This window comes from Chrysochloris asiatica, unplaced genomic scaffold (assembly GCF_000296735.1).
Source record: "Chrysochloris asiatica unplaced genomic scaffold, ChrAsi1.0 scaffold00319, whole genome shotgun sequence".
Lineage (NCBI taxonomy): Eukaryota > Metazoa > Chordata > Mammalia > Afrosoricida > Chrysochloridae > Chrysochloris > Chrysochloris asiatica.
Genome location: NW_006408837.1, coordinates 2,497,466 through 2,509,575, shown reverse-complemented (window position 1 = coordinate 2,509,575; position 12,110 = coordinate 2,497,466). Strand labels below are relative to the sequence as shown.

General features: G+C 48.3%; 1 protein-coding gene across 1 annotated transcript in view; it reads left to right on the top strand.

Annotated features, from left to right (window-relative positions):
- RGS12 (regulator of G-protein signaling 12) overlaps window positions 1-12,110 on the top strand; it is an 81,722-nt gene that overhangs the window by 10,839 nt on the left and 58,773 nt on the right. Inside the window, exon 2 of the mRNA XM_006875328.1 lies at window positions 9,713-9,829. Within this exon, the coding sequence (XP_006875390.1) occupies window positions 9,713-9,829 (117 nt within the window). The remainder of the gene's footprint in view (window positions 1-9,712; window positions 9,830-12,110) is intronic.

Sequence of the window (12,110 nt, the reverse complement as noted above, 5' to 3'; positions counted from 1 at the left end):
AGAGCCCTGTTGTTCCAAGGTTGAGCATGCATCACTATTTACCTCTGTCCCACTTAGCCCATGCAAACCTGTCTCAGTGTTCCCCTGTCTATCTTGTTCTTCCGCCTCATCCCTCTTCTTGTATTGCCCTCCCCAACACCCCAACTATGATGTGTCTGCCATTACCCTGTGCTCTATTGTCACCTCCTTCCACCTCCCCCTAAACCCCCCACCTCGATTCCACCATTGTGGTTACCTTATATTCCACTAACTTTTCCCTCCACTTAAGACAGTCTGTTTTATACTGTAATCTACCTGACCTTCCCACCACTTGGATCTCTGTTCCTCTGTGTTTATCTTCTTTCACATTATAATTGTTTTGATCATAGAATGACCTCCCAGATCCTCTGTTCTTATAATTTTATTCTGTTCTTGACTCTTCCATTTTTCAATTGAGTTTCAGGTGATGCTGTCCCATATGTCAATCTCTGGTTGTTGTCTGTTCTTGTTGGTTCTCTGTCCATAGAACTCCCTTTAGGATGTTTTTCATCTCAGGATTGGCTTTGACAAAATCCCTTAGCTTCTGTTTATCCTGGAATGTGTTGATTACACCATTGTATATGATTGACAGCTTTGCTGGGTAGAGGATTCTTGGTTGGCAGTTGTTGTTTTTTTTCTTTCAGGGTTTTATATATGTCTCTCCATTGCCTTCTTGCCTGAATGGTTTCTGTTGAGATACCTGAGCTTAATCTGACTTGTTTGCCTTTGTATGTTACACCTCTTTTTTCCATAGCTGCTTTCAGTCTTGTCTTCTTATCTTTGATTTTGGAGAGCTTGATTATGATATGCCTTAGTGATTTTCTTTTAGGGTCTATCCTTCCTGGGGTTCATTGAGCTTCTTGAATACTTATCTTTTCATTTTTTGGGATGTTAGGTTTTAAATAGTTTCCAGTGCTGTATCTGTCTTACTTGATTGTTTTCCTGACTTCTTCCTTATTTTTCTCAACTACATTGTAAAGTGTTTTGATATATTTTATAATCATTTTTCTGAATTCCTTCTCAGGAAGTTTCAAAGCCTGCCCTCCTTTCAGTGTGGAGTGTAGGTCTACTGCCAGCTCATTTGCCTCAGTCACTTTATCTCGTTTCTGGACATGTGCTGATATGGTCATCTGTTTTTGTTTTTTGGGCATATTCAGGAGTTATCTGTGGCTTTAATACTTAGATGGGTGTGTGTTTTGATATTTTTTATGCTTTCTGATTGCCTCCAGGTAGATGTGATCAGAAGATGGGCTTCCCTTTTCACTCTTCTTACTGAGGAATTTCAAGATGCCACTGTTGGTCGTTGTGATGTAACTCACAATTTGATTTTTGGCCTATTTCCTGATTAGTTTGCCTATCCTGCTCTATAATCCCCGTTCAGACCTTTCCCCAGATAAACAGTTCAGGGCCAGCTGTGACCATTTTGTGCTGCCGTTTGATTTTTAAGTGGAAACTGTCGCTGTACATTTCGAGGAGATATGTGCATATGTGTAGTAGAACCCTCTGGGGGTGGGGCTGGGGTGGGGTGTCCACTCACTCAGGCACCCCGTCTAGTCCCCTGAATGGAGGTGCACAGGCAGCGAGAGATCAATGAACAGATATAAAAATAAAGAATGTCCACACCTTTATCTCCGTGGTTCTGTCAGGCATCCGTGGCTACTCTGATCCTTGCCCCCTTTGTTCTCACCCAAGATGGCGTCTTGGATTAGAAAGCACAGGATTTCTTGCTTCTGCTATAAATTCCACTGGCTATAAACCTTCCATCCTTCTAAATATTCCTTTGTATGTGGTTTGGAGTTCTGGCACCATCCCCTGAGCCTGCTTGGTCTGGTATTCTGTGTTGTTGCTGATGGAGCTCCTCACTGCACTTCCGCCCGATCCGCCATCTTGTTTGTTCCTTGTTTTCTTTACACTGAGATGCAACCCTTACTGAAGGCTGTGCTCTTTGATCTTCATCAGTAAGTATTTTAAGTCCTCTTCTCTTTCAGCAAGCAAGGTTGTATCATTTGTATATCACATGTTGTTAATGAGTCTTCCTCCAACCCTGAGTCTACCTTTTTCTTGATGTCATCTAGTTTCTTGGATTATATGCTCAGCATACACATTGAATAAGTGTGGTGAAAGAATAGAACCGTGGCACACACATTTCCTCATTTTAAGCCATTCATTGTTCCCTTATTCTGTTTGAACACTTGCCTCTTGGTCTATGTACAGGTTCCTCACGAGCACAGTTATGTGTCATTCCTGGCATAATAAATCTTGTGACTGTCAGATTCAGAATCGCTAATACCAGTCCATTTCTGGATATTGATGTTTATGCATTCCCTTTCATTTTTGACTATTTCCAATTCTTCTAGATTCATACTTCGTACATAATTGTGCTCATGAGGAGTCTGTGTTTGGACCAAGAGGCAGTTGTTCGCACAGAACATTGAATGTTTTAAAATTGGGACAGGTGTGCGACATAGTTGTGTTCTTTCACCATACTTATTCAACCTGTCTGCTGAGCAAATAATACGAGAAGCTGGGTTCTGTGAAGAAAAACGTGGCATCAGGATTTGAGGAAGACTCATTAACAACCTGCGATATGCAGATGATACAACCTTGATCGCTGAAAGTGAAGAGGACTTAAAACATTTACTGATGAAGATCAAAGAGCACAGCCTTCGATATGGATTACATCTCAATGTAAAGAAAACAAAACCCCTCAACATTGGACCAATAAACACCATTCTTATCAATGGAAAAAAGATTGAAATTGTCAAGGACTTCATTCTTCTTGGATCAACTATCAACACTCACAGAAGCAGCAGTCAACAGATCAAATGACATATTGCATTAGGCAAATCTGCTGCACAAGACCTTTTTCAAGTGTTGAAGAGCAGAGATGTCAGCTTGAGGACTAAGGTGCGCCTGACCCAAGCCATGGTATTTTCGATAACCTCATATGCATGTGAAAGCTGGACAGTGAATAAGGAAGATCGTAGAAGAATTGATGCCTTTGAGTTATGGTGTTGGAGGAGAATATTGAAATGTGGGTTGCCAAAAGAACCAACAACTCTGTGTTGGAAGAAGTGCAGCCAGAATGCTCCTTAGAGGCCAGGATGGCCAGACTTTGTCTCTCATACTTCAGACATATTGTCAGGAGGGACCAGTCGCTGGAGAAGGATGTCATGTTTACTAAGGTGGAGGGTCAGAGAAAAAGAGGAAGATCCCCAATGTGATGGATTGGCCAAGTGGCAGCATCAATGGACTCAAGCGTGACAATAGTGGTGAGGCTGGCCCAGGATCAGGCAGTGTTTCGTTCTGCTGTGCATAGGGTCTCTATGAGTCGGTACCAACTTGATGGCACCTAACAACAACAACAACAACAAATGTTCCAGTTATTAATGGATGTTTGCAGCTGTTTCTCTTCATTTTGAGTCTTGTCCCATCAGCAAATGAAGGTCCTGAAGGCTCTACTCTATTTGTGCCATGACAGTCAGCTCTGCTTTGAGAAGACAGCTCTTTCCCAGGCGTATGCGGAAAGCGTTTCAAATTGAGGGGACTACATCTGACCATATCCGGGTGCTCTTCATCATGTTTCAATGTTTCAGTATTCAGTATTCTGGTGCTGACAGTGTTCCACTGCTATTCATAAGGTTTTCAGTGGTTACACATTCCGGATTAGTTCATCTTTCCTTCTTCCTAGTCTGTCTTCATCTGGAAACTCAGCTGAAACCGGTTCACTGTGGGTGATCCTGCTGGTAGTTAAAATACCCTTGGCATAGCTTCCAGAATCACAGCAATACGGAGGCTGCCACAGTGCGACAAACTGACAGATGAGTGGTGTTAGTTAATCATCAAATTTCTCCGTTTTATTGTCCCAGATATTGGGTTACCGAAAGAGGAAACTGTAAGGTGTAACCATTAACAAACTGGTATATCAATTGATAAGAGGAAGAAAGTAAGACAGAAACAAAGAAAAAAATAGTTAATTATACAAACAAATAAGGAACATCTAACCCGGCACCCAGGAGCTCTGGGGACATTGTGGGCTAGGCTTTGGTCTGCTCATCACAAGGTTGGTGGTTCAAACCCACCTGCTGCTCTGTGAGAGATGAAGACTGCTTTCATAAAGATTTGCAGCTGCAGATACTCTTTGGGGTAAATCTATAAATCCTTTGTTGTTGTTGTTAAGTGCTGTTGAGTCAGTTTCAGCTCACAGTGATCCTGCGTACTGTTTCTGAAGAGCAGCTGGTGGATTTGATCTGCTGACCTGAGGTTCCAAGTCCAGTGCTTTCTCCAGCGTCACACCAGGAGTCCATCTGCATCTGTCCTATAGGGGTACTGTTTGCCAGAGTCGACTCGAGGGCAGTGGTTGGTTTGGGTCGGGGTAACCAGCAAGGAGAAGAGATGACAGCCTGCGCAGACTTGCCCGTGACGCCGACTGAGAGGCTGGAGTTGTTGGCAGTCCGCGTGCCTGCTTCATTGCCCTCAGTCAGACCCATGGTGGGTTATGGAGGGTCTGATTCTTCAGTGGTGGAATCACTGAGAGACACTCCAGAGCGCTCCCTGGTTTCTGAACCCCATCCTCGGAGCCATGTCTCAGCAAGTCTGCGTCGTCTCGGCCACTGGGGGCACTCAGTCCATCCGAAGGACAGTCCCTTTGTTGACTCAGATTGTCAGATGGTAGATGTGTTTTCCAATTCATGGAGAGCCATTCTCCTCTCGGGACTGAAGACATCAAGGCAGCGGACCTCCAAAATTGTCAGAATGGGAAGCAAAAGTTCGGCAAGAGGCCTTTCTGGATTCAGCGTCCCCCGCCCCCAGATTCCCAGACCCCTGGATTCCAGCAGCGCACCATCTAGTACCGTCTCATGGTCAGCGATTCTGGTCCTGTATGGAGTCCTCTAAGACCCGCCCTGTTCCTTCAGCGGATTGTCTCCAGCTGGTGCCTGATGAATCTTCAGTAAGCTGTTCCTGGAAGACTGGGAGAAAAAATGTGGACTATTGGCATCGACTTGAAAACTCAGGAATTACATCTAAATGAGCTCATGCTGCTCGCATTGACCTCAATAAATGGGACAACAGTGCTACTAAATGAGACAAAACGCAGAAGGCATGGACGCTTCACCTTTTAAAGGCTCGACGCAAACAATGCTGGAGTGCTTCAGGCGTGGGGCTACATGCCGGGCGGCCAGACGTGTAAGTGCAGGAATGACCGGTGAGGAGGGCGTGCGCCTCTCCAGACCAAGCAGGCCAGGAGCAGGGAAGGTCTTCGGTTTGTAGAGTTCTAGCTCGTGTATTATGGGCTAGGTGGGTGTGCACTATCTTGTTAGCCACTCAATATTCCTATTAAAAGTAATATATGATAACGCCATGAAAATTACAGCATCAAACCACGTGCAACTGGAAAAGGTCCAAGTCCTCTGTTCTATTTTCAGCTTTTCCTGCCCTCCCCCTCTCCCTCCCCCCTCTCCAAGGGAGCCATTGTCCACCATCCAATGGGCCCTCTCATTTAATTGCTCCACCCTTATGATCTTAAGAATATTCTTTCCCTTTCATTTCCTTTCTTTGAAAATGCACATTGTCTTTGGTAGGTGCCAAGGAGTCAGTTCTGACTCATAGCGACCACCCCGCATGACAAAAGGAAACACCTCTCGGACCCATGCCAGCCTCACGGTTGGTACGTTTGAGTTCATTGTCGCAGCCACTGTACCAGTCTGTCTCCTGAAGGGTTGGTTTCCTCTTTTCTCTTCCCTGTCCATTGTGACCACCACTTGTCTGCCATTCTGCCCTACTATGGTGACTTGTGTGTGGTTGTGATTCTGGAAGCTGTGCCCCCAGTGTTTTACCTACCAGCAGGTGTGTCACCCACAGTGGACAGGTTTCAGTGGAGCGTCCAGACTAGGACAAACTCTGAAAGGTTACCTTGGGAACAGTAGTAGGGCGCTGTCTGCTAGAGTCCCTAAAGGGGATGAGCCCCTCGGGCTGCAAGGCACTCAGAATACGACTGGGGAGGAGCCAACTCCTAAAGTCGAGTTGACGGTGATGACGTGGATGGGATAAAGCCTTTGGGACCTTTGTATGCTGATGGGGCACAACTCACAATGACAACAACGGCAAACATCTGTTAATAATCAGAACGTGGAATGGATGAAACAAGAATCTAGGCTCATTAGAAGTCATCAAAAATGAAGTTCAATGCATAAAGGCCCATGTCCTAGGCATTAACGAACTGAACTAGACTGGCATCCACCATTTAGAATCAAGTGATCACATGATTTACTGTGCTGGAACAACAGATTGTGTTGTGGCATCGTATTCATCACCAGAAACAACATTTCAAGATCTCTCTTGAAGTACGAAGCAGTCGGTGGCAGGATACTATCCATATGCCTACAAGGAAGACCAGTGAGAGAAAGATGAAGCTTCCTGCGCCTGCAAAGATTTATAACCTCAGAAACTGTACAGATCATTGCTATGAGTCGGAACCGATTCCATGGCATTTAATAACAACCACATAAGGAAGACCAGTTAATACAATGATTCTTCAAGTTTTTGCACCAACCACCAAAGTAAATGATACCTCAATTGAAAAAATTACCAACTGTCGGGGTTTTCCCTCGACATAGTTGTCACGAGTGTTTGGTTCACGAGGAGGGGTGATCCAGCGGCGATAGGGATAGCGAAAGAATACACAGACAGAAGAAGGGAGACAATGAGGCACCCCAAAGCCAGGGTGGATACATCACTGGTGGGCAGGCTTGGGACTACAGGCATCATGGCCTCTGCAGGCAGCGACTCACTGCCCTGCAATCTTTACTGCATGCCTTCCAACCTGTAATGTACTGCAATCGTTACTACATGCCTTCCAACCAGTAATGCCCTGCAATCTTTACTCCATGCCTTCCAACCAGTAATACACACCTGGGGAGGCTTGGACCTCTGCTTTATTCAGGGGAGGAGCTTCACACCAAGCGGGGAGGGATCTTTACAGAAGAATGGTATTATTCAGACAAGACAATCTTTAAGATAAGTTAAGCCAGTAAACCTTACTTAAACCAATATTCCTTTCTTCCTTACTGGGTTTAACCTTCACTTGGATCAAACTGATTGAACCCAGGGTGGTCCGAGGGCGTTGCCCCCATTGTCCTTAATCCCGTATTCCCAGAATTTACCGCTCCACCCCAAGTGAATATACCCCGGGCAGTTCCTCTCCAGAGCCTCCCTGCTTAATCCCAGTAAACCTGTCCTTGTTCGTCCTCTGAGGAAGTTTTACTGCCTTGGTTCTAGGGGGAAAATCTTGACCTTAGAAATTTAGGGGAATATTGCATTTCTCTGTGGACATCCAGGGCTCATGTTTGGAATTAAATAAATATGACTAAACAATTTGATGAAAAACAATCTGCTATTAACTGCCAAGTGGCTTCATTTGTTACACTCGGGCCTATAGGGCCTTGAACCTCTGACCAGTCTTACACGGTCCGCAACAACCAACTTCTTCAGTCAGAAATTGACCAGACAAGCAATCAAGATATATTGATCATAACTGGTGATTGGAATGCAAGGGTTGGAAACAAAGAGGAAGAACCAGTAGTTGGAAAATATGGCCTTGGTGATAGAAGCGATGCTGGAGATCGCTTGAGAAAATTTTGTAAGACCTTTTTAAACAACATAAAAGGTGACTATACACATGGACCTCACCAGATGGAATACACAGACATCAAATTGACTACCTCTGTGGAAAGAGACTGTGGAAAAGCTCCATATCATCATCCAGAACAAGGCCAGGGCAGACTGTGGAACAGGCCATCAATTGGTCATGTGCAAGTTCAGGTGGAAGCTGAAGAAAATGAAAACAAGTCCACGGGAGCCAAAATAGGACCTCGAACACATCCTGCTTGAATTTACAGACCATCTCAAGAGCAGATTTGATGCATTAGATGCTAATGACTGAAGACGAGAGGATTTGTGGGATGACGTCAAGAATATCATAAATGGGGCAAGTACAAGGTCATTAAGAAGACCTGAAAGAAGGAAAAGACTGAAATGGCTGTCTGAAGACACTCTGAAGCTGGCTCTTGAACATATGTAGAGAAATGATTGGAAGGCAAGATGGAATAGGAGAGCTGAACAGAATGTTTATCAAAGGAGGTGGAAAGATGACCTGCCCTGTGGGAATCCACTCCAGGGCACAGAGCCACAACCACACCTGGCTGTCACCGGTCACGTGAAACACCAGGTTTGCCGACTAGCTAGCCCTGAATAGAAACCTCCCTCTCTGTGTGGATGATGAGCATGTGGACAGCCTGCTATCCAGCTGAGGTGACACGGTCTCATGTGTCAGAGCTGATTTGTTCAACACACATTTACTGAGCACCCGCTATGCGTACCCAGTGCCACGGCGGGGCATGAGAGGCCAGATGGGGAGTCTCGTGGGGAAGCGGCCCCGTCCTCAGCCTCCTGGGGCTTTCTGTCCAGTTGCCTTTCACAAGGCTGCCTCCTGTCTGCTGGGCAGCCCTGGCCCCTTATTGTACTAGGCCAGTCAGCTCCCTAAGTCGTGCTTTGGGGAATGCTTGGCGTTGGCACGGAGATGTGTGTATGTGTGGTGTGTTGCATATGGGGGACGGGTGGGGGTTTTAACTGATGGGCTGTACTGATGTTACGGTGTGGCCCACTTGCCACCCCCGTTTGCCGCCTTTGGTGTTGTGGGCCCTCGTTTTCCATGCTAGAAAGTGGAGATGTGATGACACTAATTAAAGACTTGTACCCAGATGCCTACTTCTGAGGCCTGGTGGGGAGAGGAGGAGCTCTTCAGTGCCAGCAGGGGGCGCTAGCCCCACTGCCCTCATGATGCCGAGAAAACCTCAGTCCTCGGCCTTCTGGTCTGTCAGCTGGGTGCAGCCTCGTCTCTCCCCACTGGTGATGTGTCTGTCTGTGGGCAGCTCCCCTGATTCTGCGCAAGTGCTGTAGATATTTGCAGGTGTTTTTTTCTTTCCTGTTTCCTTGTTACATTTTCCCCCGATCTCACAGTGCACTTGTGTGTTAGTAAGCCTTGTGTGTTTGTGAGGTTCGCTCCCTGAGCCGCTGGTGTGGACCCGGAGCGGGTCAGAGCCTGGAACAGACTGCACACTGACTGAAGGCCCCTGTTTGGTGGGTTGGATTCATCCTGAGCACCTCCTGGGTGAGGGTGCCGGGGAGTCCACACCTGCTGAAGGCTCAGGCTATAAAGGCGTATCGGGGCGTGCCCTGGCTGGAGACCAGCCTATTCACAGGTAATTACACCTGCTTTGCAAACATGGGAACAGGTGACACGTGCAGGTGACTTCCTGGGACTGGGGCTGCTTTGTGGTTGTGGAGGTTGTTGTCAAGTACTGTTGAGTTGATTCCCATTCGTAGCGACCCTGTATAGGGTTTCTGAGGATTTGAACCTCCGACTTTGTGGTTTGCAGTCTTGCAGTCCAGTGTTAATCCTACAGTGCCACAGTCCACCCAGTATCATCCTTTTATTTCCTTCTATGTTTTTATTTATTTTTAACTCTTTATTGTGGCTTGGGTGAACGTTCACGGAGCAAATCTGTTTTCCATTCCTGGGTGACTTTGAACGTCTCGTTTTTCCTTCTGTTTGTGGCACTGAGGGGCACGTGGCGACCATGAAGGGCACGTCTTCCCTGGGCGTTACTTGATGTCATTCTTTCTCTGTGTTTAGGGTTCGAAACCTGGCTGTGGCGTTGGATTCGCTCACACTTCTCAGCGGACGTCTGCCCGGAGATCTTTTGGGAGAGCCAAGAGGTTTAGCATCACTCGTTCACTGGATGATCTTGAGGTAACTTAATTTTTGTTACTTTTCCAAGTTTTTAACAAAAACGATCTTCCAGATGTATCCGAAGTCTCCTTAATATCCACAAGACCCTCCCTCTCCGCGGTAACCCCTGTCCCCCAGGAGGCAGGAGGGGAGGCCTCCCCATGTGCATTTAGACACCTTTGGTCCTGAGTGGGGCACACGATTTGCACTGGATGACTAACCCCCACCCAGCGGCACTGCGGAGGAAAGTCCTGGTGATCCCGGGTTTGGTTTGGTGTGTCTGCAACCGCCATAGTGATCTTTAGGGTTCATTTCTGTGTGCCAAGAAGCTCTGATGGCACTGTAGGTTAAGTGCTAACCGAAAGGTCGGTGGTTCGAACCCTCCAGCCGCTCTGCAGGAGACATAGATGGCAGTTGGCTCTCATAAAGATGGCAGTCTTGGGAACCCTACAGGGCAGTTCTACTCCATCCTACAGGGTCGCTGTGAGGACCGTGGGGTTTTGTTTTGTGATCTGCCTGCTAGGCTCTGTTCCCATCAGCCTCATGGACACCTCGAGGAGGGTGCTGTGGTCACCCCTGTGTCGGTGCCGAGCCCGCACACAGAGCTGCCTTGTGGCGGTGTAGCCGTCCAGTGTGTCCCACTCGGTGGCAGCATCGGTCCAGCATGCGGCTTCCGTTCTGTCGCTGGACCTGCCCTGTGTTCACCCTCCTCCTGTCTGTGCCTCTCGGCTGGGGCTGGACGTAGTCTCTCGTGCACTGAGCCGAGGTCCTCGTGCACAGCGTGGGGACGAATGTCCCTGAAAGTGGCCACCTCTTCCTGGGCTCACCTCTCCCCTACTCGGCACGAGTCCTGCTGCCCGCCTGCCCATGGCCCTGGGCAACCATGGTGTCCGCCAGGCTCTTCTGCAGTGAACTCCCACCACCCCTATCATGGTAACCCATGTGGTGCCCTTTTCTGTAGATGTCAATGAGCGAGCTCATGTGGGGTCACTGAGCCCGGCCCCTTTCGGAGGGGACTCTGTGGAAACCCCCTCCCTCAGGATCTCTCGGTGACTCTTCGGCAGTGGTACCAGGCAGTCTCTGAGGGGGCCCCAGGCCACATGCAGTCCCCTGCCCTGAGTGTGGGCTGGACCTGTGACCCGCTTCTAACCGATGGGGCACTGCACCTATGGTGGGGTGTCACTGATGAGTCTGAGCCACAGGGCGAAGGTGGCTTCTGGCTTCCCGTCCTCTCTTGTGGTCTGGCCTTCAGACCCTTCTAGGTTATGAGTGGTCCCACAGAGGGGCCCAGCGATCATCAACCCAGGTCTGGCCCTCTGTGGGACCCATGCCAGCCTCCAGGGCTCCTTGGTGCTTGTACACGGTGCCAGCCCATGGTAGCTGACACAGAAGCTGGATGTTGGTCGCTGTGAATGCTGGGTTGCTTAGCGCCTGCTCAGGGGCTGGGTTTGGAGGGCAAGACGGTGCAGGGAGAAGTCTTCGTTTTGCTCACTCCCCCTACAGCCATGCCTCTGTCTTTATTGGCTTTGTTTTGAGTTTTCGTTGTGAATTGGGTGCAGGTTTACAGAGCAGATCAGTTCTCCGCTCAGCAGTTGATTCATTTTGTTCCATCTTGTGGATTGCAGTCTCCGCAGTGTGGCCTCGCTCATGCCTCTTCCTCCCTGTGTTCCTGTCTCCAGTCTGCTGTTCCTAATCCTTCTTTGTCTTGGGTACATGTTCTGGGTACACGTGGCTGGGGATTCTCAGGGCCTGTTTGTCTTACCTCCCCTTGGAGGCCATGGAAGTGAGCTTGGTTCCAGACCTAAGGGTGATGAAGGGCCGCAGTCTCCAGTTCTGTTAGTGAGGCTGCGTTTGTTAGGATTTGCGTTTTGTTCCACATCATCCTCCCACTCTGCCCAGGACCTTCAGAGGTGACAGTTGGCTGTGGCTGTTGGGCGCCATCTTGTTCTGGTCTCGCGATCAGGTGGTCCCTCAGGCTGTTGCTAGGAGTCATTGGCTTTCCTCACTTGTCTTTCCTCCACACACAGAGAGAGCAGTCGTTGTACCTTCGATGGCCAATCGCGAGCTTTTCAGATCCCAGTTGCTACTCACCACAGTAGGGCGTAGCCCGCTGTCTTTGTGGACTGTGTTCTGTAACTGGCCACCTTCTCCCTGATTGTCCTGCCTGTAGTGTCCTGGCTCTGGACCAGCCAGCAGGACCCTCCATCCTCCTCTCAAGTATGAACCTGTTCTCACCTTTGGACCGCCACTTTTGGTGCGCAGAATAGACGGCGGGTGCTGCTGTTTCCCAGGCTCACACCGA